We start from the raw sequence: 25,781 nt of genomic DNA, 5'->3' as shown, positions 1-25,781 counted from the left end.
GTGGTGTTAATGGGCATCTGGAGAACATTCAGCTGTTTTCATGCTTCAGCTTTCTAGTTATCTTTAGGTTATACATAACCTGACTGTAAGAGGAAGATGATTGAAGGGAATCTAGTTTTAAACTGTTGCTGTTTTTTACCTTTCTATGAGGAACCACAGAGTACATCCACAGGGACGAGTGCTCAGGAGAGCTGAATGCTGGCTGTAAACTGGAGGGTTGAAAAAGGGATGTGATATGAAGTAGTGTGATAATTTTCACCTCCAAATGGGCAGTAAGGAATATAAAAGTCTTTTCAGGGAAGATTCAAAACAGGGGAAGGAAAGTCACAGAAAGCCGCCAGAGTTGTCAATGTACTTTTACTTCAAAGGATAACTAGGAATTACTCTGTTTTAGGGTCTGTTCATAGCTGAAGGCTGGATCTCTTGGGAGGGGTGGATGTGATTGCTGTCCTTAGAATGCTTCATTTTACTGATTTGCTCTGGTTGTTGGTGTGCAGCAGCTTAGGAGGATGGTAGCAGACTGAACACCGTTTTGATTTTAAGGAAACTAAACCTCAGTCGTGTTTGTTGATGCCTTCCTTTTGGATGGGGAGGAAAACCCTTCCCTCAGTGTGGCTTTGAGTAGTGCTACTCAGTTACATGTGCTCTGACAGCAAATCTAAGATGTGGTGTAGGGATTGCATATCCTTAGAAACTGTTACTGAAAAGTTCAATTTGCTGCAGTTGAGTATCTTCTCAAATCCTGCCAAGATGAATCATTCTGTCTCAAAAGGCTTTGGTGGTGTTCCTCATCCCTGTGGGGAGAATGTGGGTGTAGTCCAATGGCTGGTGTGCTCTGAGGAGATTTTTTCCATTACTTTTTCTCCCTCCAGCTGCAGCTTCTGGCATTCATCTGCTTCATTCCTGAGAAATTTCTGTTTTTTGCTTGTAGTGTCTTGTGTGCTTGCACTATCTTTTCACTCTCCCTTGTCTAGAGGTGTCCTGTAATTTGGACTTTGCTTCCTTTACCCCTTTGCTAACAATTGTTACAGACCTGGGGTAGCAGAATGAGTGTAGAGCGGCAGTTCCATAGCTACTGATGTCTGACAGAAAAGGAGTCTGCTGAGATCTCAGTGCAGCTGAACAGAGGCAATTTATATCTTATAGTAGTTTTTTAATAAAAGAAATAAACCAACAAAAAAACTACAATCCCCCTCCTCCTATTTTAGCAAGCTGGGGTAGAAGCATCTCTCAGGGTGAGCAGAGTTAACCGTCATCATTGCAGCATTGACTGACAACCTGGAGGATGATAATATGTGATTTTTTTTCTTTTTTTTTCCTGGTGAGCGGGGGAGGAGAGTGGAAATTGCAGTTTCTCTGCTAATTGTACTTTAGATGTCATTTGTGACAATTTCATATTGTCTAGACAGAGATAGTGGAGCAATTGCTTCCACAGAGCCTAGTGTTAGCCTGTTATATATCTGGGTAGCAAAAATGGAGGATGTGAGAGAGGAGGAGGTTGCTGTAAGCTGCACAAAAGATTCAGGAGTCAACATGGTCTACTGGAATGTTTCAAAAGGAGATGCAAGCGATATGCATTTCTGTTCTCTCTCTGCATGCTTCTCTGGTGGAAACGTAGATGTTTAGTGGCTAGCAGTTTTCTATAACAAAGCTGCTTCTACTCACACATGGATTATGTTTATGCTCTTTAACAGAAATGCTAAACTTTAGCATTTACTGTGGTATGATATTGGGCTACCTTACACTTTGGGCTTACTGAAAACAGTCTGTGTCTCTTCTGGGACTTTGGGTGGTGAAAGCTGTATGTGACACCTAAGACTTGGTAGAGTGCAGCATGACTTAACTTTAAGAGTATTTATCTGTGCCTTCCTGGGAGACAGAAGGTTACTCTACCAGTGTCACAGATGGGACACTTTATTGACGATTATAGCAGTGTATCTATTATTGAACCCATTTGTCAGTACCAAATGCATTTGGATCTGTAACTTTAGGTCACAAGGGCTCAGTCTAGAATGAGTTAGTTAAATAATAGATTTAATTTGTGCTTAGTACGCTGCTTCAGCACAGATACTGTTATTTGCTGGAGCATTAAGTACAGAGGTGGTCCATCTGGGTCTCATGAGATTGTATGTTGCCTTGTTTGAGTTTTTCCTACTGTGTGTGTTTATATCTCCTGGTTTGTTGCTCTGTGATCTGAGAGGGCACAGTTATAGGACAATTAACCATAAAATCAGCTATAGCTTTTAGCAGTTACTATTAACTGAATTATCTTTGTCCACCTGATCTGAATGTGGCCCTAGCATGTGGCTTGTATGCCTCAGTGTGAGGTAGTGCAGAAGCTGAGTTTGGTCTTCGTGGGCTCGGAACTGTCTGCTGGAAAGGCCGTCTTAGCTGACACAATTCAACTCAGACTGTGCAACCTCAGAAAGGGTTCTGAGGAATGTGTTTAGCAGTGTCATCCTGCTCCTCACAACCCTATAACTGCTGGTCTTAGGGAGCCCTTCTGGTGAAGGAGAGATTCCTGCAGCAGCAACTGCTGTTGCTGCATGGGATGGAGTTGTAGGCTGTTCAGGTAGCATCACAGGGCTGTTGAAACCTATAGGAAGTCTGTTTACCTGGACACTTGACCATCCTGTGCCTCAGGCAACTGTTAGTTTGTGTTTTACTAAAGTAATACATACCAGTTCTCCTCTGAGGTGCCAGGTGCTAGAGCAAGATTCTTCAAGTATTTATTTCAAGGATTGGATTGGGGTTTTAAGACAAGAACTATAGATTTTTCCAAGTGCTGTTCCCAAGCGAAGCAGAGGGTCTCCTGACAGACTCACAGCAAATTACAATGATGTCTGTCCCGTTTCTGCTTCTGCACCGTTGTGATGCACTCTGGTTGGTATAGATTTTGATTTCCTTCAGCACAGCTTCTGGCGCTGCTTTCTGAAGGCGATCCCTCAAAGTCAGTGATCTTCTTAGGCAGCTGCCAGCCTTTCCAAAGATGAGAAGACAAATATGGCTAGAGAATACCAGGAGACTTCTTTCTAACAGAGTCTGCTGGGCTGTACAGCATGTACTGATCATCTTCCCTTGTGGCACTGATTTTAATGCATCACTTAGTGGACAGATGCTGAAAGACTGGAAAAGAGAGTGGGCTGTTTAGTGTATAGGCACCAAGACTTTTGACAGGGATGAGTCTGATGATTATTTGTGTGTGCACGTTATCAGAACACCCTAGGCATTGAAGGGAAATGGCATCAAACAAGTCTGTTGCATTGTGTGTAGGTTGCTCACGTCAGGAAGCAGCTGCTATTTCTAGGGTTGTGGCTCTCCCAGAATCTGCATGCTGTGGGAGCTCTTTCTCCATGACTAAGTCCAGTGATCAGGCAGGATGTTCCAGTAGGGTGGCAGCCTTGGCACATCCAGGTTGCTTGCAAACTGCTGGTTTTGGACCACTCTGCACAAGCAGCTTTGAAGAGCAGATTTCAAAAAGTGTGTTGGTGTTGCAGTGGCGGTAACCTAATCTCTGAACTCTTGAGCCAGTGGTTTGGAAAGGGCCAGCTGACTGAGTAGGTAGGATATCCCTTCTGCTAATTTCAATCTGCCTACCTTTCCTCCAGAAGGAATTAAAGTAGATTATATATGATGCAAGTTTCAGGACTTCAGGTATAATTGAAGCTGTAGCAGTGTTTGTTCTGGATTAGCTGCTTATGTGCATATTGACATATATTTGGAGCAGAAGAGAGGGCTTGGTAAGACAGGATTGAAGTAAAACAACTTTCTCAGGAGCCAAGGGATTCTCAATATCTATCAGTGTTGAAGGTTGGAGCCTTTGACTTGGGAACCTGGGGAATTAATTCATCTCAAAGTTAAGAGATTTAATAACTCTTCTTGAATAAGACAAATGGTTGCCAAGCAACATTGTGCCAGAGAGGACAGAATTTCTTGCCTTCTGTAGAGTCTCAGTGCTTTGTAGCAAGTCCTGAGTTTCTTACGCTGACACACTCCTTTCCAGCTGGAAAACTGGAATGATCTCTTGCTGTTTTCTGCATTCCAGATCTATAATGTAAAAAAAAAAAAATTACTTCAATTTTAATTGCTGGAAGGCAGTGAAAATTTGTCTTGAGATCCTGATGGGTGGACTGCTGCTGGAAAAAAACACGTCTCATTTCAATTCTACTGTCTTTATACGGCTAGAAATGGGAAGTTGGGTGTGGATTTTATCTGTGCTTCTTCCTGCTTCCTGTGTTGATGCTTACTGTCCTGCACTGCAAATGCTAACTATGCATTAGGAGTGTGGGATTAAGACTGAGAGATTAAAATCTTTCTTGACAGTTGTGTGTGTGTGTGTGAGTAGAACAGATATGGTATTGGACCTCTTTCTTTCAAACCTCAACAGTTTTCATTAAGTTACAGATTGGAAAACAAAACTTAGCAGTTCTTAGGCAGACTTGAAAGGAACTCAGCAGTCTTATAAACTTTGGCAATTAGTTTTTTTCACTTTCTCTACCTGCCCCAAATCATCTCTCTTGTGTTAATCTAATGGCTGCAACAGGCCATGAGTCAGTCTTGAAACAATGCTGTTCTCTGCTTTATGACAGAAGCTAGATAGAGGTGCATGTAGAAGCCAGGGTGGACGACATGTTCCTGCTATATACTTTTGATTCTGCTGCCTTCATGACTCAGACTCACTTCTTACATATTCAGGCTCTCTTGCTGCATTTGCATACATTTACTTCTTTAGTGAATATTTGGTATCTCTCCCTGTGGCTGATAAAAATACAGAGGAATAGAACATTTTTTTGTAGCTGAAAACCTCTCTTTCAGAGCCTTAAGGCTAAGATTGAATATCTTACTGTGAATAAACACCAGTGGTGCCCTTAAAGTCCCAGATGCCAAGGTGTGTTCTTTGTTCCATGCTCCATGGCACATTCCATGTGTAGCCACCTTTATGTAGGTAAGAATTTTACAGGTGGCCAATGCAGTGGTAATGTTTATGGACCTGACAAATTTGGATGGCTTGTCTCTAAAGGAGAAGTGACATCTGCATCTCTCTCTTGGAACTTGGAAGCAGGTTTGGGACCACTCTTCTTCCTTACACAAGGTGTTCTTTCTTCTGTGCAGTGAGAATATTACACTTTGAATAGCTATGTGGTGAAAACACTTCTGCCATCAGTGAGTGGTTCAGTATGTTGCGGAATGCTCTGCACTAATCATAGAAATAGTCTTAAGAGGTTTCAGAAAGTAGGGCATAAATAGGAGGGATGTTCCTGAATGGTCTTTGACTTTATAGTTTGTTTTTCCTTTCTAGGAGGTTGCTGGAGTCTTCCCTCATTTCATTATCTCGCTATGATGGAGCAGGATCCCGGGAACATCCGATCTACCCAGATCCAGCCAGGTAAAAGTTAAATGCAGTCTAAATGCATTTAAGTTTTATAGACAAAGCATAACTTCGGTATAACTCACTGAATCCTCTGAGAATGGTTCTCATATTGGGCTCATCTCCTCTTTAATGGCTTGCCATGGGGACAGAGTGCAAAATAAGTGAGAAGATGCTGTTCAGTCTGGAGGAGAATGAGGAAAAGAGGAAGAAATTACTATTGAAGTAAGCACATAAGAATTCCTGAAATCATTTGGAATGGAGAACACTAGGTGACAAGCAGGCCCAACAGTAAATGAGATATATCAATGTATTCAAAATCTCTTTTGAAGAAAAATGAAGAAAAAACAAATCGTCTATTCAGGAGAAAGAGGGGAATTCAGGAAAGGCAGTTGGGAGCTGGTGTGAGCAGACAGCATGCTTGGAAGAATGAACTGTCTCCATAAATGTATCCGTATGAGAGAGAGCATAACCAGGAGGTTATGTATACTTCACTGAGAACAAAATACTGACAGTTATTTCTGAAGAGTCATGAATCATTGACATTAGACATAGAAACACCTGTAGTGCTGCTTAATCTTCAAAAGAGGTGGGAGTGTTTGAGAGGACTAGAAAAAGCAAACGTGGCAGAGTTATCAGAAATGGAAAGGAATGATCTTTGCAGTTTCTACTTAGTGTATTAAGAAAGCAACAGATGGGATTATGTGCCCCACAGACTGTGTCAGAAGAAATGATAGAATCGTGAACAGCAAGCAGCTTTGGAAGCTTTCAAAGAATAAATCGTGACAAATAAGCTTTCTTTAGATGAGTTTAACAAAGCTATGAATGAGAAAAATTCAGTAAGTGTAAAATATATCTGATTTAGGCTTTTAGGGAACCTCTGGCATAGCTGCATGAATTGAAGGCTACTAGAATTTATCATAAAGGAGAGTACAGGAATACCACTGCATGAAAATTAAATCTTAAGTTTTTGAAGGAGGTTTGTTGTTTTGTGGGTTTTAGTGGTAGTTTTTAATCTCATTATTTTTTTCATCATTAACAACAGTTTTATACCGATTGTGCTCTAAGTACAAGTTCTGAAATAAAAGTCTGTGTTGTAAGCTGGCCAGATGGTAAAGTTGAGCTGGTAAATAACTCCTTGCTAACTATCTCTGTAGATAAAGCCTTGTAGAGGTGAAATCTTACATTAGGCTTTTTTTTCCCCATCTATCGTGAAGAAAGTTGGTTTGTAAAGATAATTCAGAGGCTCAGGAATGATGTAAACAAAACATTAATGGAAGTAAGGTGTAATGTGCTCCTACATGTAAAGTCATTGGGAAACCAACTTAATTGACTGCTGAAGGTCTTGGCAACTGCATGTCTGAACTGTGCTGGTAAATGTAAAAGCTTCTAAATGGCAGTTGATTAAATGACAGGTAAAGAGATTGGTTTGGAAAGTTTGATTTTGATTTTAGAAAGATGCAAATAGTATTTTACAAATGTTAATTAAAAGATATAACTACATTCAGGTCAATTTATGAATGCCAGGAACTGCTAATTTCTGGAAGTGTACCATTCCTTTTCTGAAATGTGTAGTCCAAAGCAGGCAGCTTGATAGAGCAGAGATTTTAAGAATTGATTCTGACTCCCTGGGAGCTGCCTTTTAAAAAAGAGAGGACAACCTGTCTAAGTTACTGAATTTTTTTTCCCTCCTGTCAGATGTCTGCTTTGATGAAGCTCAAGAAAGCGTATGGAAAGGAATCAATGCCGGAGACATTTCCTAGCATAAGGAGAATTGTCAAAAATATTTTTCTGCTTGAAACCATCTTCTAACCAGTACGATACTCTTCATGTGACAGTTCAAGTGGTGTTTAGGCTGTGGTAGAAACTATAGTGATTTGAGTTTATAACATGCTTTGGAAGAAAAGTCCAGTGTTGCAACCTCTTCTAAGAGAGTTGATTTGTTCCAGTAAATATCACTGTCCTTTTCAGAGGATGAAATTCATAGATGCATAATCAGTACGAGCTGGAAGTTTGAGCGGGGTAGGATTTGAGTCTTTCTCCATAAACCTTGCTGGTGTGCTACGCTAGCAGGATATTTTTAACTGTCCCTTTAACTTGTTAGAAATTCGTGAAGTGATTAAAAGGAATGTTACTGCATTTTGAGTGTTTTTTTATAGCACGGGTCCTATGAGGAGCAGCTGAGGGTGCTGGGGTTGTTTAGCCTGGAGAAAGAGGAGGCTCAGGGGAGACCTCATCACTCTCTACAAATACCTGAAAGGAGGTTGTAGCCAGGTGGGGTTCGGTCTCTTTTCTCAGGCAACCAGTGACAGGATAAGAGGACACAGTCTTAAGCTGCACCAGAGGAGATTTAAGTTGGATGTTAGGAAGAAGTTCTTTACAGAGAGAGTGACTGGACATTGGAATGGGCTGACCAGGGAGGTGATGGAGTCACCATCCCTGGAGGTGTTTAAGAAAAGACTGGATGTGGCACTTAGTGCCATGGTCTAGTTGGCAAGGTGGTGTTGGGTCTTAGGTTGGACTTGATGATCTCAGAGGTCTTTTCCAACTTAGTTGATTCTGTGATCATAAGTTTGAAATGTAAAGTTATGTCTTTAAGATGTAAATAGCAAAGGGGAAAAGTGAAACAAAGGTGAAATAAACATACATCTGTATCTATAAGTAAACATCTATATGTGTCCATGTGTGTACGTGTGTTTTAAATATATATTGATAATATATATATCTCCTTGAGGCTAAGCTGTCTTCAATAGAGTCTTTTTTTTTTTAAACTATGCTGGCTGAAAAATTTATTTTTGAGTGTGTGTGTGTTAGTTTTGTTTCTGCATCTACTGTCTGTGGTGGTGCTATATTTGAATAACCTAGGTCAGCACTGAGGGGGGGAGAACATTTTTTTGAAGTTCCCTCGGATTTAGAATGAATATTCTGATGTAGACTGCAGCAGTATTTCTCAGTGGCCTTGCTGAACTTTTTTAACGTCATCTTGGCTGTTCTGTCATTCTGCACAGTTTCTATATGTACTGACCTCAAAAAACAACCTGCAGAGGAATTAAATAAAGCTGTCATCAAAGAACACCTATATTATTTTTTTTAATAGAAATACTCAATAAGGTGCTCACAGACTGCATGTATAAAGCATCACAGAGGTGTTTGGTAGAAGTGTCTCTAGAAAAAAAATCTAACTTGCTAGAAAGTATTTTATCCCTCACACCTTTGTCTCTGTGTATGAGACTTAAGCTTCTTATGTTGTGTTTGGAAATCCTTTCCACAGTCTATCCAGCGTGCATACCATGGGCTGTCAGGAAGCTGAATCTGGTGTCATGTCATCCCTTGTGTCCAGTGTTTATTGCCTACCCTTTCATGTTCTTCTAACAAGCAACATAGTGTTTTTTCTTCTGGTGTCCTGCATAATTTTAGAAGATTAAATGTCTGCACAACTCATTCTTCGTATCCTTCTGTAAAACTCTCCCTTGGTGTGATATTAGCAAAAAGGAAAGTTTCAGCGGTTACTCTGCTGGACTGCTGAGATCACTGTTGATGTTTTCCAGTGTTCCCTTGTTTGCTTGTTGCTTTTCTTTTTCTATGTGCACATATTATGCTGTAGGCTTATTTTTAGGTGTGCACAGAGGCTTTGCCTTATGGAAAAGGCCAAAGAAGAGAACAGCTCCTCATTCATGAGTGTGCTTCTGTAATGTCTTGCTTTTTTATACTTGGCCTATTTAAGTCTTATGGGGATTAGAGAGAAGTGCTCTGTTTGTACATCAATGCCTTCTACTTCATGTAAGCATGAAGAGGTTTAACTCATTAAACAGAGCATAAAAGATTCAGGAGGAATTAAAATCAAACTGAGTGCGTGGTTCCCCTTACCCTTTTGCTGCTAATTGACTTAGGTGTTTATAGCCCTGTACCTGTAGTCTGTTTGCTGAACTTGCTGCTTTACCAGCATAGCAGTCTGGTAAGGTACAGGGACCTTACCTTGGGGAAGCTGCTCTCTCTTTGTGTCTACATGACTTCTAATTCCTTCCTTCTTGCCACCTTCTCTTTTACTTACTTGCCCGGAATGTATGGTGGAATTAGAGATTGAATGTTCTTGATGGGTGTCTGCAGCAAAAGCAACGTTAATACAGTCTGCCCTTTGAGGTATTAGTGTGCTTTTTTTGTGCTGCTTTAGAGAGCAGTCTCCAGAAATGCTATTAAACATAGTTTTCCATTGAAATATGATTTTAGGGATAGTAGCAGAGCACTTTATCAACCTGGTGTGATTATTTGCTACCCCTGCTGTTGTGGATGTGAAATGTATCCATATATAAGCAAAATCTTATTTCCAGTATGTTTCCACAGAATCAGCACAGCTTTGGAAGGAAGAAAAAAATAAAAAGTCTTCTATCAATCATATTATCAGAGATGATTACAGAGTTGCATTTTTGTCACTGGTTATATTGTAGCACAGTGAAACCGTGATATTAGTCATTATAAAGTTAAATGTATCTTTAAAAGTCTTCATGGCTGAAGATGAGGTCCACTGTGAAATGAATTTAGTTTGAAACTGTTCTGAAGATGGGCAGACAGGCCACCTCTCTTTGAGATTGCGAATGAGTGTGTATATGTATATGATTATCCCCTAGAATTCACTGTTCATTTGAGGTATTTTTTTTATTTTTTGTTTAAAGTTGTTCAGACTTTTATTTATAGATTTAAAATTAGGGCTGCTCTCTCCATTATCAGTCTCTTGGCACCTCCTTTACAGGAAATGAGAATGTATTTTCATGACTGAGAAGTACCAGGCTGGTAACTTGAATAAAAAAGAACAAAATGAAACACATGTATGAAATGGGAAGAGAGGAGAAGGGAGCTAGAAGGTAAAGGAATAGACATCTTATACCTAACTTCCAGGACGGGGGCACTGTTGTCATCTCCCCTTCTCTCCTCAAATTAGAATTTGAGTCTAGTCCAAATAAGGCTAATAAAATGATAAATCAAGTATCTGAGGTGTCTGGATATTAACACTGAGTAACTGTGTCACAGAAAGCGTATGCAAGGAGCTGTGGATATAGGCAGGGTAGGAAAAGAAAGTGTGTTTTCACCAGTCTAGTACTGAGAGAGTAGGACTGGTGTATGATGGCTGATGGAAACAAAGGCTAGGTTATGCATGAAAGAGAATTAAGAGTTATTTGCAGAGGAAAGTTTTCCTTTCAGGTGGGATGTGAGGCTTCTGAAGCTCCACTTAACATATATCTAGTGGATCTGATGAAATTGCTGCTATCCCTGCCGTTTAGATTACCAAGTAGTTAAACAAAGCTGTTAAACCTTTTTTTCTCCTGCTTGATACTCCATGGTACTCCATAGGTACCCTCAGAACAACACCATCTTCCTACAGTGTTTATGTGAACACTGCTGCTGTTTGGCATTGTAAGCAGAGTTCACATTGTGGCTGGGCTTGGTTCTTATAAGTAATGCTTGCTGGGCTTAGTTGAGTGAACTGGTAATAAATGAATCGATGAGCTCCAAGGAGTGCTGAAAGCAAATATCCCTGTGCTGTGGATGAGCTTTTTTCTATAGGTACTAAGTAGTGCTTCTGTTTGCAGAACAAGGGAATCACATAGGAGTGTAATGTATAAGGGGAAAATTACTTTATTTACTCTGTCTTACTCACGAATAAAATGTGATATGCTGTTACTGACCTGGCACTTGGAGTTCAAAAGGAAAATTAGGACTGGCTGTCATACTGTACTTGTGTAATGAGTATCTGCATATCTTTCTCTTGCTCAGATTGTCTCCTGCTGCATATTATGCTCAGAGGATGATCCAGTATCTTTCCCGGAGGGACAGTATTCGACAACGCTCTATGCGATATCAGCAAAACCGTCTCCGTTCTTCCTCCTCCTCTGCTTCCACTTCAGAGAACTCAAGCCCATCTGTGGAGGGAAATGATCTGGAATTCGAAGATTTTGAGTAAGTATGTGTGCTGCCTTGCCCTCCTGCTTGACTCTGTGGTCAGCACAGGAATACTTTCTGATTTCCTCCTGTTTACCAGTCAAAGACTCCGTAGACAGGTTAAGTCAATCAATAATTAGAGTAGTGATTGCTACAAATAGGTCTTGTAATTTCTATTATGAAAATTAAGGATGCTGTAGGCTACCTTCAGCACATCAGGCTATCTGAACCAGATTTAGAAGACTGGTTAAATAAAAGGAGAATCTTTTTCTCCCATGGAACAGATGAGGAACCAGGAGTTTACTAGAGCTGTCAAATCTTGAGACAGAGCAGGAACCACTAAGAGGCTTTGCAGGACTTAGTTCTTTGGTCTAAGGCTGCAGAAGGCAGTCAGACATGTCCCGTTGCTTTTACTTGCTCTATCTTTATAACTTTGTCAAATTAACTGAAGTTCCTGTCATGGGGTGGGGTTTTTTGTTTGGTTTTTTGTTTTGTGGTTTGCTGGTTTTGGGGTTTTTTTGAGTTTTTTCTTTTGGTTTTGTTTTTTTTTTTTTTTTTTTGTGTGTGTGTTTGGTTGTTTTTTTTTTTTTTGGTTGGTTGGCTTTGGGGGCCTTGAGGGGGTTGGTTGTTTTTGTTTGTTTGTTTTGGTGGTTTGTGGGTTTGGGGTTTTTTTTAAGAACTGGTAATTGTGAATCTGTGTTAAGGCTTCGTTTCCTATAAGGAGATAAAAAGGCCTCTTGTGTCAAAGTGAGGAATTTAGATTAAAATCTATTTTGAATCCAATGCAGAAAAGAGAATATGGCCTTTCTAGGCTGTCTTCAGTAATTTCCTTTTCCTTTTAAATATGGGATTTTCCCTGGATACTTTTAAGTATTTCACTGATCTTTTTTCCCCCCTTTGTGCATATTGCAATTAAAACACAGGGTAATTCTGAGCATGGTTGTAGCAGCAGTCTATGATGGTAGTGTAGCAGGGAGGTGTGTTTGATGGTAGCTGCGAACTCCACAAAAATCCAGACTGTTATGTTGCAGTTGCCAGCAAAGGATGCTGTCAACTTACCTGCCATCTTAACTTGCATGGTCACTTGCTGCAGTGGCACATACTTGAGATGGCATGTTGTTAAAGCTCCATGTCCTTTATGTCAGAGTGAAGTCCCTTTATGAAGGACATTAGTAACACAAGCTATTCCCAAAGCAAGATATCAATCCCTTTCTAAGTGGTGGTAGACTTTTTTTCCTTAGAAAGTTGTACTGGGAAGCTGTCACTTCATGCTTCAGCTATTAAATATTCTGAAGTATAGGTTGAGTGAATGTTTTTCCCTGTCATTGTGGCCTTGTTTGGGTAAAATGTAAATGAGGGGAGATAATGCAAAAGAGTCACTGCCTAGTAGCTTTTCTCAGGCAGCTTTGTGGTCTGGAAGAGCAGAAATGTGGTGGCTGCTGGGCCTGTTTTGTGAGGTGGGTGTGTTGCAAGCACAGACCTTCCTATTTCCATTATTCCGTTTCATCCATCTGTGGTGGCTTGTTCTGCTGGAAAAATAAAAGATGGTAGGTTCTTCATTCACAGAGCCAGGCAAATGCCTGCAGAGAAGTGTGCTCCCCTGCAGATAATGTTCACACAGTAAGAGCACCCAGTCAGGGAAGCAATCCAATCAGCTGTGCTAAGGTTGTATTTCATACTGAGCAAAAAGAAGTGTTTATTCTTTAATGTGCAGTTGCTGAATTTGGTAGTTGAATATTTCATGTTGAATTCTGGTTTGTGCATTCAAGACCTGCTGTCTTTTTCCTTCTCTGCTTCATTATTTCTCCTGGCTGATTAGAGGGAGCTGCTGTGTGGGGGTCCTTAGAGCAGGAACTTGTCTTGTGACTCATTTGATTTCTTCTGCTGAGACTTCGCAATTAAATCTCTTACACAGAGATCTTGCTTCTCCTTTTGGCTCCTGTATCCCTCCTTCTGTACTTGCTTGCCAGTGCAGTCGTGTTATTTCTTCATGTGTGTATTTCTTGCCCTGGTTTAGATGCTCTGACTTCTCTGCTTTTCCAGATCTGATATAGGACAGGGAGTTGCTACTGTAGCTGTCTGCAGCTCATGCTTTTCTCCTGGAATCCAGTGATTTTTTTGGTTTTTTTTACATAAAAGCCAAAGCAAATTGCCTTGGTGCTTTATCTTTTTCTGTTTAACGTATTTGGTAAAAGTCCTTTCTTTTCCGAGAGATCAGGAGAAAGATGTAAGGGACATTAAACACCAGTTGGTTTTACTGTTCATAGAGCTCTGGGCAAGGAGTGAGCCCTGTGCTTGTGCAGAGTGCCTGGGAGATGAGTGTTCCTCTGCTCTCATTTTGTGGGGTTCTGAGGGTCTTTTTCTCCTGAAAGATTCATTTTGTATCTTTTCAATTTCGTTTGGCTAATGACCTAGTAAGGGGCATGAAAAACTTGGCCTATGCACTGTTTGTGTGTATATGGCCTCTAAATTTAAATTAAGGCCTCTCCTTTGTCTCAGTCTAATGGTGAATTCATTCATAAATATATTTAATTTGTGACAGCAGTAGTGTTGGTATAAGAATGGGAAGTAATGGTTTTTATAGGTATTAATAATTATGTTCTTTTACATCAGTTTTTGTGAAAAGGAAAGGAGGGAGGAGACACGCTATACCTGTGTTTTTTGGTCTAATAAGATGTTCTTTCTCTACACATGCTGCCTGTGTTTAAGCTGTCACTGTTGTAATCTTACTGCTTATTGAATGCAACTGTCAACTGTAAACTTAGTCATGCCTGCATGAAAGCATTTAATACAGTTTGTAATATATATACAGATTGAAATATTAGGGGTTTAAGGTTAGCTTTAACAGAATCCTAAGCTAAAATTAAAAGGGTTTCTGAATTCTGGAATAATAATCTCTGAATGGAGAATAACATCCTTTAGTCTTCCAGCACAATTGGTAAAAACAGATTCTTTGTAGACAAGTCCTTTCAAGTTCTTATTTGAGTGTCTTATGTTTAAATCACATAGTAAATTTAGATTTTTTAGAGCTAAATTATTTTCTTTTGATTTTTCAATGATTTTGACTGGATCTCTTCTAGGCACTTCCTTAGTCTTGAATAGCTTTTTGATGCTGAAGACTGTTGGTGATGCTTCCAGGATTCCTTGGATAGTGCAATCTAATTTTTTTTTTATTTGTAATTCTAAATTTGTCACCATAATAAGAATGTGAAGGTGTTTCTGTAGATGAATTTTGGCCATCTATGTCCCTTTTTGTCTGCAGTAAGTGAGGGAGCAAATACAGAAATACAGGTTTGTTTCATCTGTCAGACTGAAAAGCAGATAGACGGGGCAGTGCAGCAGCTCACTGTCTGAAAGCCTGACTCTAATCCTTCACTACAGTTCTGTAAAGGCTTTCAAGCTAAGGCTAAAGGTGTGACTGTGGCTGACTCCTCTGTCTGCTTTTGAGAGTGAGGTGCCTGGTAGAATATAGATGTGAAAGAACTTACATTACACTCTTAATGTCTGCAGAGTGTAATGTCTGCAGCTTTTCCCCATTTTATTCTTTCCTTTTTTCTTTCTTCCCAGCAGGATCTGTGCTGGAGTGGATCCATTCAGTTGTGCGTATTGTCACAGGCTAGGAAGGTCTTTATTGTGTCTTGAAAACAAGAAGGGCTTTACCACACAGACTTGAAGTATTGTTTTGGTGCTTTATCTTTTTAATTTCTTTCAAGACACCACTGAGCATCCGGACAGAGAATATGACAACTGTAGGCACTGTTTTCCTGAGACCATAATGGACATTCTGGTTTTGTGGAAGCAGGCTCTTGCTTTTCAGAGGTGATTAATCATTTAGGGAAAGCTTACAAGATTCAGGGTGGTGTTATTTGGCTTTATTTGTCACCTTAAAGTCCTTTTGTGTAAGGCATGTTCTGGACCAGGAGTTGGGGTTTCTCAGATAGGCATCTTGCAAGGGTCTCCTCATAAGTGCATAAGATTCATGAGTATCTGCCATACCTACCTTCTGCCATTTTTGGTTGCTTTATTAACATTATCATGGCAAGTCCTGCCAAATCTAAGTTCCTCCGATAGCCTTGTCTTGGAAGTTTTTAAGATCACAGCTTGACAGGTGACTGCCACTGCATTAAAGCTGTGAGTCTCGTTTCCAGTTTCTTGTGTGGGATTTTCATTAATTTTGAAGAATAGTATGATAGTGTTCGGTTTGGGAATCTCTTTTGTGTCACAGTGCTCCACTTCAGGCTGGCATTCTGGTTTAACTTTTTTATGTATTAAGGAGAAAAGTGCACGTCTGATTGGACATTCATGTGACATATCCAGGCAGTCATCCTTCCTTTTGGAAAGTCTTCATTTAAAGTTCATTTTGTTGTTAACTTCTTTAAGAACTTTGACTGGTACATTGATATCTGACAATATTAATTAGGAACTGGCTGGATGCAATTGTGTCTGAACTAACATTATGCACTGAGAGAGGAGACAATGGCTGTGGCAGTGTGGCTACTCGGTAGTGTGTGCTTGGGTAATAGATTTGGGTTTGGATTCTGTTCTCCGTATTGCTCCTCAAGTGGGGTGGTAAAAGTGAGTTTCGAGGAGGGAGTTGTGTCATGGTGAGAATAAGCACATTGTTTGCTTAATGGCTGAGACAGAAAGATTTTTGGAAACTTTGAGAGAGGGGCGGAAGAGGTTGGAGATTGACAATTATTTCAGTAATTTCTTCCTTACACTTGTGCAGGAAGTCTATACTTGTGTTTAAATCCAGTCTCTACCTTTTCAGTCTGACTCTATCGTTGTTTACTAGAGACACAACACAATGGGAGCACTAATCTGCAGAAATGCAATCAATTCATAGTGCACCTGCTGATTTCCCTTAGCACACCAACTACTAAGAGCACATGGGTAGAACTTGGACTCTTTGTACCACCGGTCTTGGTCTTTACTGCCCTTCTTCACAGCTGTCCACTGTGCACTCATGTATTTCAGAGTGGGTTTTTCCTTTCTGTGGCAATCTTCAATTTTTGCAAAAGAAACTCCTTCAAGTAGGAGCCAGGTTTTCTTGGCAGGAGAAAGGAGAGATTGGAATGGCTAAAGTTTTTTTGTGAGGCTTTAGGTATGGAGCTTTGATCTAGAGGTCCAGAACAGTGAGACAAGCTCTGTCATTGTGGAGAGAGATGAATAAGGAATCCCAGAGGTAAAGAAAGAGGTTTACTCTGTAAGGGGACTGTAGGTTAAGCTGATGCCTCAGGATGAATGGGATGCCAAGTGTTAAGCTCTGATAGGGTAGATAAGAGAGATGACTTGATCAATGGTAGCCTTTTGGTATCCACACCACTAAAAGCAATTAGGCTGGGTTTTTTAATTTTTCTCCATGCTATCCTGATGTTTACATTTGAAGTTAACAAAGGACATATAGGAGATGTGAGAATCTATATGGTCTCTTCATGTCATTTAAATACTGATGGAAATGGATTTTTAGGATCCGTGACTCATCAATATACTGCAGAAAATGCAGCACTTTCTCTCTGGAAGTCCTAGATGGGACAGTTTATTATCTGTCTTTCTTACTGGAGCAGCTGCAAATAAAGTTCTTGTTAGCAATTTGCTATTTGAGTTCAGATAAAGATATTAAAAGCAGGATTACTATTTGTTGCTTTCTTTCCAGAGCTCCTTTAGCTTTTTTTGATGTTTTTTCCTCTGCCTCTGTTTCTTGGCTCAGATGGCTCTGCATCATTGTTTTTGATGAAGATGGGCCTTCTCAAAACTGGCTTTCAAGGCAGACATGACTGTTATGGATTTTGTGGTCACCTTCTCTTTTGGTTTTTTTTGTGGGTTTTTTTTTCCTTCTGTGTTAGAGGTTTCTGGAGCAGTTAGCACTGGGACGTTGATTCCACATACACAGCAATTTATTTTAATTATGTTCATCATCTTAAACACAGTTTCAGGCTAGGAAAGCTACAAGTCCTAGGTGAATGGGAATGATATTGAATCTACTCTTTGAACTTCATTTTTCAGGGATTAGTTAGAGTCTTACCTTAGCTTGTGATCTACTCACAGTCGCCTGCAGCTTCATTTTCCATATTTATCTTTTGTGACAGTCTTTTATATTGCCCATATCTTGGTCTTACTGTCTAATAACACTGCCTGGATGCAGTGAACAGGCAATGAGTGTTTCCTTGCAGCATTACTGCAGGGTATTGCTAACCTCTCCAGCATAATGTTGATTTACCATTAAGTCACATTCCAGCAAGACAAGTATCTTCATAGCAGGGTGGTGAAAGAGTGAGTACCTTTTGAAAGATGGCGGTTGCCAGAGAAGCCCATGTCATATTCCACACTGTTAGTTGCCTGGGCCTGTAGAAACAGTTTTCATGTCAAGATGGTACATCTGAGGGTTTTTTGCTACTTAGAAGCTGTATTCATTGTTTTCCTTTTGCTTTTATTTTGTGTCTGTGCAACTTGGAAGTCAAACTAGGTCACGTAGTAGGTGAGATCTGGTGTTAATTGGAAGGATTAGGAAGCAAGCTGTTATTGGTTGTTGCTGGCCATACAGAGCAGGTAGTGGTTGGCGTTCTTGAAGCCTGTAGGTCTAACAGATTAGCATTGTTTGTAAAGTTAAGTTTTAATTTCTGTTTCCCTTGGAAGAGCAGTAGCATAACAGTGCAATATATTTTTTTTAAAAGGAAATAGAAAAGAGAAAGTCGGTGCTTACTTTTGGCACTTTATTCCAGTATTGAAACCTGATGGGGCAGCTGATTGCATGTTTGTGCTGTGAACTGTGTTCAATGAGCACCAGTTGTGAAGTTTCCAGGTGATTAGAATTAGCCAAGATGATGTTTTTCCTAGTCATGATCATGTTTGCATGACTGTTTGAAAATGGCTAATTAAGGGGTCTCAAAGAAGGGGTAGTTGTCATGCTGGATGCCCTGGTGTTTTATAAAACACTGCACACAGTGCTTTCCTTAATGCTCATGTAGCAGGTCTAGGCTGGGGAGTCGAGATTCTCCACCTTTGTCTGGCTGCTTATGTTTCTGTTTTCTAATGATTTACTGTAGCTATGAAGTGTATCAGTCCTATTCTAAAACATCATCATCAGTTTGGTATCCAAACCACAGGGTTTCTAAAAGCAATTAGGCTGGTTTTTTAAATTTTTCTCCATGCTATCCTAATGTTTACATTTGAAGTTAACATCTCACAAAAGTGAGATAGTTAAAATAGAGACACCTGGATCTTGCACCTAGAAAAGAGTGAGTGCTTCATTCTAGTTCCAAATCAGTCTTTCTCTGAAGCAGTTAATCCTTGGCATTTAATGGGCAAGTGCTGCTGTTTCTCTTGACCAGGTGATAAATCTTCTCATACGTGATGCTTCTCTGAAACACTTGATCTTCTGAAGTGTCATTTTTAATCTTGTAAATATATTTTCCCCTGAACAGCCCTCTGAGAGGTAATGAAGGCGGGGGGGGGTGGTGGTGTATGTTGTTTCCCTCTGGTCAGCAGAGACAGTAGTAACTCAGCAGTCTGCTGTTTTGTAGGACATTTTAGCAGATAAATAGATATATGTTTTCCCTGGTGTTCCTTTGAAACAGCTCCTCCTGAAAGACTGGCATTTCAGTCTTCAGAAGGACACAAAAAGACAGAAAGGCACCATGTCTTCGGTGACTTGCCTAACTTCTTTATCAATTACTGTGTTAAAAAGCTATTTTTCTAGTTGCTGTCTCTCCAACTGGCCAGAATTGCTCTTTGCAATTTCTCTAATACTTTTATTCTTCAGATTTTTTTGGTTTTCAGTGCTTGAACTTTGCTCCACAAATTTAATGCCGGGAAAGGCTTTTCATGTAGCAGTTGCTTCTTTTTGCTTAAATATTCTTGCTTCTTGTTGTCCCCTTCAGTTCTGCCTTAAGTACTTCTCCTTCAGTAATGATCATATCCTTCAAAGATGGGTATATACATTTACATTTATAACTTTTATTTTTACCAGATTATGTATATTCTTTTAAATATAATTTAAAAGAATAATATAATAGTAATTTTAATGTCTCTGGATGTCAATATTTGTATCCTTTTTGATAGGACCGGTGCTCCTGACTTGCTTATTTGTATCTACTTTTGAAAATAAATCTCTGCTTAGATGAGTCAGTTGTCTTGAATGTTTTGTCTTCAACATAATCTTGCTTTTAGGTGAGATACCCTTGTCCTCAGAGCCATAAGTAGGGTAGTCCTGTTTTCCTGGGTTGAGTTTACAACTTTTCCAAGACTTGAGGACTTTGAGTAAACTAGCATATAATGGATGGAAGCTTTATTTTTGAATAAGAGACTAGTCTTCCTGATCCAGGGGATGTTATTTCAGCTACTGTGTCTCTGTGCAGAGTTACAATTACTTGCAGTGTGGCTTTTCTTTTTGTCATCTAAGATACCTGTATCTCACTGAAATATTCAGAATGTCAAGGTTTTATTTATTTTGTGTTTGCCTTGCTATTTTGAGGCTTATCTCCTTGAAATACCCTCATTTTTTCCTAAATTAATTTGTACTAGATGCTCAGGATCTTGCAGGATCAGACAGAGAAAAAACCCCAAATGTTAACATCTGGTATTTGCTGCTCTTCTCAGTGGTAAAGCTAGTAGCTAACTTCCTATTAACACTGTGTGTTCCCTTACCCATCAGGGTGATCCTGGAAAGCAATTGACATGTTCTTAGAACCACCAGCAAATGTAATGTTCCCTTCACCACCTTTTTGTATACTCTTTGTAAAAGATAGCACACACTTCGTCTAATAGTTTTATGCAACTCTTGTAAGTACCTCCTTTTAAGGCTATATATCATCTGTTTTCATCCAAATCAGCAGTGAATCCTGTAAAGTTAATTGCAAGATTTCAGGATCTGTTTCTGCTTTAGTATGGCCAGTTTCATATGACATCTTCCAGGTACCCTCTTTAGAGGATCTGCTGTCAGACTTGACCTATTTCTAGAGCCAAATAAATTTGCGTTTTCTGGTAACCTTCTCTGAGTTCCTGATGGGATCTTTGGCCTACTCCTGCCCTCTGTACTATCTCCTCTGAAGTAACCTCCTGCAATTTAAAAAACTTAATAGCAAATAAATACAGATACTTAGCATTTTCTCGGTACTTCAGACATCGGGGGGTTTTCTGCTACGTGAACATGGTGTAACTGAATCCAGTGTCAACCTTTAAGAATATTAGTAGATGCCACTTGACCAGTTATTTAGCATTTCTATTGTATCTAAGTCCCTAACCTCTGCAATAGAAATTGATTTAGTATTTTAAATTGGATTGCATGAAACGTGATAAAATGCTGAAAATATGGAACAATTGACTTGGTCTGATATAATTTGATTCTTCTGAACTTGCATGGCTTACTGGTGCTGGCTCTGATTAAATGGCTTTTCAAAATGGTCATTGTTGACCTAATTCTTTTGGCAGTGTAGTCAGTGGGAGTTTTAATATTGACTACAATGGAAACAGTTAGACCAACAGATTGCACTAGAAATCCCATGCTGTGTGTTTAATTTCACTTCCTTATACAACAATCACTAAATATTAAGATGAATTCTTGCCAAGATAGAAAAGCAGAACATGGCTTTCTTTTTGTCTTTGCTGTCTTCTGTATCCACTGTTATTAATACAGTAGCCAAGTTACCAGATGAAAAAGTGTCTTTTTCTCCAAGCTGTAGGACACAAAATTTTGTATTTCCAGCTCTGTTTTCAGAGCTGACGCTGCTGCATTCAATTTACATTGGTCAACTTTTCTTTCAACAAGCAAACAAGACAATCCTAGAGGATTTGGCTGTCTTACCCAGTCTAGGATAAACTTTCATCTTTCGTATGCCCTATTAAATATCCATAAATCTCCTGAATGTTTGGTAATAGCTTTCTTTCCATGCTCTGTTGTATTTTAGTGTTAATACTGTTTCTCCCCTACCAACTGTTACTCTCCACATCGCTGTTTTGATTTGTCCCACAATGGTATCTGAACAAATGATGAATAACCTGAATTTTGAGCCAGATCCTTAAAGTTGTTTTGACCATTTGTTGGTTCTTGCAGATTTCCAGCTGAGACAAAGTAGTCTGTTAATAATTAGAGTATTAAGTTTCCCTTGTCACATTACTGTGGCGCATTTTTGTTTAATTTACTTTTGCAAGGTTATTGAGTTGCTTTACAGAAGAGGCCTTTTTTATGTAGACACACACACACACTGAGATATTTACCTTCCACTTTTGCAGGTGATGTTAATTAAACTATCCACTGAGAATCATTAGCTAATGACTCTATAGGTAGTTGACGCTAAATAGAAAGTAGAGCATTAGAGAACTTTGAAAACTTCTCTTTTCTTGCTGGAGTGCTTCACGCTGGCACTGCAGTGTGCTAACATCTGCTCTCCTCCCTCTGTCAGCAGGCTGTGTGTGGTACAGAAATAACACAAGTGCCACCCATCTTCACTGATCTGTAGAGGTTTTTTTATTTTCCTTTTTAAAGGGTGCAGAAATTATCTTCAGCTGCCCTCGGGGTAATATCTGCTGTTCTAGTTTTTCAACACTAGGCTAGACACTCTTGCATGTAGTTGTTGAGCATGGGAGTTTAGGTATAAATGGCTCTGTAAATTAGTAATTCAGAGTAATCTTTAGTATTATTATTCTTTACCTCAGGGAAGTGTATCTTACACTTCCATTTACAGTAAATAGGAATTCTAGCATTCTTGAAGGATAGCCACTGTTTCTTATGCTCTGTAGTTTGAGTTATAGGGCAGTGGTCATTGGGGTATGAGTTTTAATTTTTGGTTTTTTTGGGGATGTTAAAAATAGATTACTATCTTTTGAATCAGTAAAGGCTATCTGCTGTTATGGTGAAAACTGAAGAAAAGCCTAGTCTATATTTTTTCCCTTTTAATTTTTCTTTTTTTCATTGGGGGAGGTTGTATGCACAGCGAATAGGGCAGTGCAGGACAGACTTCTCATGTCATAAAGTCTCTCTGATTAGAAAATTTGTGTCTGAAATGTTTTTCTGGATACTAAGTCCATTGGCTAGTGACATTTAAAGAAACTTGAACAGTTAGTTGCTTTAGGTCTCTTGATTTGTACTGTAGACTTTTATCTTCTTTTGTTTGATGGAGCTAATTCCTCGTTCCTTTTGAAACCTGCTGCAGAGAGTCTCTTCCACTGGAGAGTTCTGCAGGGTGTAGTCCTGCTGTTGTTCCTCTTCCTGATATTTATCCATTTCAGGAGCATCTTCCACTTCTAGTTAATGTCCAAAGCAAATGCAAACCCTGAAAACTTTTCTTCCAGGGTTGTTTCAAACTGCTACATAGAGTTTTAAAAAATGTATTTCTTGTCTTCTGCTAACTCTTACTGTGTGTGGCAAGAACTGGAATATGACACTTCTTTTTTGCTTTGGCCTTTTCTCTTAAGCAGGAAAAGTTGATATGTCAGCACTCGAGTTTACAGGATTCCTTCTGTTATTGATCCACATTTTAACTGATAAAAGAACAGCAGTAGCTTTTACATTTCTGATTTCAGGCACCATGCTGGTTACACAGAAACCTGAGGGTGAGGTGCGGCTTTGACTGTGAACTGCAAATGCTGTGTCTGCAGTGAGAGGAGAAATGGAAGCTTTGAGCTTGGATTCAGATTTAGTTTTGGTGAAATAGCTTGAAATGCTAATGACCTTTGCAGAACAACCTCTGCTTTTGTGTTCCTGGGTTCCTCAAGTGTGTGGGAAACAGCCACGTAATGGACTTTCTTCTCAGCCTACGTTTCTTGCTCACTAACTTTAAAAAAGCAAAATGAAAAAAGATTATAAAATGCACAGCTTGCTGGAGTGGGTTAGAAATGTGCTGCTAGTGTGTTGCATAAGGAATATTTAGTTTCCTAGTGATTTCTAGGCTCTTCAAGTAATATTCCCCCCACAACTGCTTGGGAAGGAGAAAAGGAGGGCTGCAATTACAGATGGAGATCTGGAATCCAGGGAGAACAGACTTGTTATGTCTGCAAGGTCATACAGAGAGTGAATTGTGAGCAGAGAAGAAAGCACTGCAGAGGTCTGTTTCAGAACTCCAGAGTCACTAATGGTGTTTCATTATTTTCCTTGCAGTTTTAGTGCTGTGTAATTACAGATCCTCTTGTGACCTATGAATGCAATATCAGAAATTTTGTTTGCTGGGGATCCTGAAGGTCCTCCAGTTTGACCTCCTGCTTGTTGTACAGTTGTTAATTGTCACAATCAGACTGTGTCAACCATGACTTTGTCTAGCTCTAGTCTTAAGACTAACAGGGATGGCAGTTCTGCAGCCTCTCTGTATAATCTGTTCAGCATTGCACTGCCCTTCTGGGGAAGACCTTCCTGTATCTACTGTAGGACAAGAGATGCTAGACCCTTTTGCCTCATTTCCCAAGGTCCAGACAGTTATTGTTAAACAGAATGAGATGTTGTTAAGGAGGTGCAGTTTTGCCTCATACCACCAAACATTTATGATTTAACTAGAAAAGCTTTTGAAAGGTGAGGTTATCTTGAGATCCACTTGAACTGGACCTTGAGGGAAAGAACACAGAAGAATAGTCTGCAGATTATGGTCTTTTGCCTGTACTTCTGGGAACGAAAATGTGAAACTCAGCAGCTCTCTTTGACTAACAGAAGGTTCTCCTCAGGACTGTGGTGAGCTTGTTTTTTGCTCCTCCAGTCAAAATTCTAAGGTTTGTCTTTCATTTGTTCAGGTGCTGACATTGAGTCATTGACTCTCTGTGATTTTGTTGATACTTTTGAGACATTGTAAAACAATGAAGAAAGCGGGCTTTGAGGTTACCCATATGTAAAATTGTCAAGAGGATTTGGTATAGTTAGTTGTATGAATTTAGAATATTACAGAAGCATGAAAACCATTAAATCTCTAGCATATTTAGGATGATAGGTGATGTTGTTGGGTTTTTGTTTTCTTGGAAAATATTTTATTCCACAGTATTTTTCATGTACAATAATTTTCTTTCCTTTACTGAAGGGACAATGGAGACCGATCTAGGCACCGAGCTCCACGGAATGCGCGCATGTCTGCACCATCACTAGGGCGCTTTGTCCCAAGGTAAGGCATCTACACAGAAGAGTAAAAGGGTGTGGAAAGCCTGGAGGTACCAGTTGCAGTACAGCTCTCTGGTGCTTTCAGATGGATTCCTTTTCTTGCACAGGGCTGGTTTATCCTTGGTTTTCGATTTCTGGGACTCCTGAGATGGCATGTTAGTATGAGCCGCTCATCCTGTGTCATTTGAAGGACAACATGATCTTAGTGCTTCTTACTTGCAGATTGGAGCCATGATGTGAAGGCGGAATAGGAGAAGAAAAGAATCTGATCAGAGATTCTCAGCACAGTGTGCTGGTTTGAGATTAGGACACTATTGTGGGAGGTAGATTTGGTTAATGCTGATCTTTGCAACCGCATTGATCAGAGGAGGATCTAATCTGTAATTTGTTCTTTGTTTGAAGCAGTGAAGCGGTTGGCTAAGCAGAGGATTCCAGCCTTCCCTCTACTATAGTCTGCTGGAATGTAGTCATATTTCCTCCAAGTAATTGCAGTTGCTCTCCAGGACTGTGTACACTGGGATGTCTTTCTCCACGTAAGCTTACTCTCTTTGTTTTGCAGACGCTTTTTGCTGCCAGAGTATTTGCCTTATGCTGGGATTTTCCATGAACGGGGACAGCCTGGCTTGGCCACCCATTCCTCTGTCAACAGGGTTTTGGCAGGTAATAAGATTTCTTTGTTTGCAGTAGTCATGTATATATTAGTGGTATTTTTTTCATGAATCTGAGCGGAAGAGGATTGATAAAGAGAAGTAATTCCAACTTTTGAGGTTCTATTTAAGTTGTCTGAAGCAAGAGAAACGACTGTTGGAGTGATGTGGTGAGCTGTCATTCAAGTGCTTGAGCATTGCAGATTCCATGCTTCAAGTATGTGTACAGGAGTGTCTGCATGAACTGGGGAGGGGTGCTGTTAACAATTCTCCCTTTATTTAACTTCCTCCCCTATTCCTAGATGTCTTTTTTTAAAAAAAAAACTGACAGACTAATGATCAGCTTGCTGCAGGTCCTTCTAATTGAATTATAGGGTGCCTTGTTCATGTTCCGGCTAGGAAGATGCACACAAGGCAATGCGGGATTCAATTAGGATCTTAATAAGTGCATATTAAAAAACTCAGCTGCCACCACTTACAGCACACAGGCATTTGGGAGCCTCAGAGGGCAAGCGGAGGTGGGGTGAAGAGGAGGAGTATTGGCAGTCTGGCAGTTCATGAATGAGATGGTTATAGATGACACATATCTTGAGTGTGAGTCTTTTTTGGATGGATCTAAGTTGCTCTGTAATTAACCCCAGTGCGGGGGAGTAATTCTGGAGCTTGGGGGAGAGCAAGAGATGATGTGTGGACAGGTAGGTTGGGATGTGGTTCTCTTCCCTCCTGTAGGTAATCACAGGACCACCACTGAAAGGAGTGT

General features: G+C 39.9%; 1 protein-coding gene across 3 annotated transcripts in view; it reads left to right on the top strand.

Annotated features, from left to right (window-relative positions):
• AMBRA1 (autophagy and beclin 1 regulator 1) overlaps positions 1 to 25,781 on the top strand; it is a 131,080-nt gene that overhangs the window by 27,435 nt on the left and 77,864 nt on the right. For 2 of the 3 annotated variants that reach the window (XM_027642050.1, XM_027642048.1), the window contains 4 exons: positions 5,300 to 5,386; positions 11,138 to 11,320; positions 24,295 to 24,378; positions 24,934 to 25,034. In XM_027642050.1, coding sequence (XP_027497851.1) covers positions 5,300 to 5,386; positions 11,138 to 11,320; positions 24,295 to 24,378; positions 24,934 to 25,034 — 455 coding nt within the window. The remainder of the gene's footprint in view (positions 1 to 5,299; positions 5,387 to 11,137; positions 11,321 to 24,294; positions 24,379 to 24,933; positions 25,035 to 25,781) is intronic. The other variant, XM_027642049.1, reaches the window with a different exon arrangement.

Source organism: Corapipo altera, unplaced genomic scaffold (genome assembly GCF_003945725.1).
Source record: "Corapipo altera isolate COAL_440 unplaced genomic scaffold, ASM394572v1 23b, whole genome shotgun sequence".
NCBI lineage: Eukaryota > Metazoa > Chordata > Aves > Passeriformes > Pipridae > Corapipo > Corapipo altera.
The sequence above is the reverse complement of the archived record's forward strand: the minus strand, read 5'-3'. Positions and strand labels throughout refer to the sequence as shown.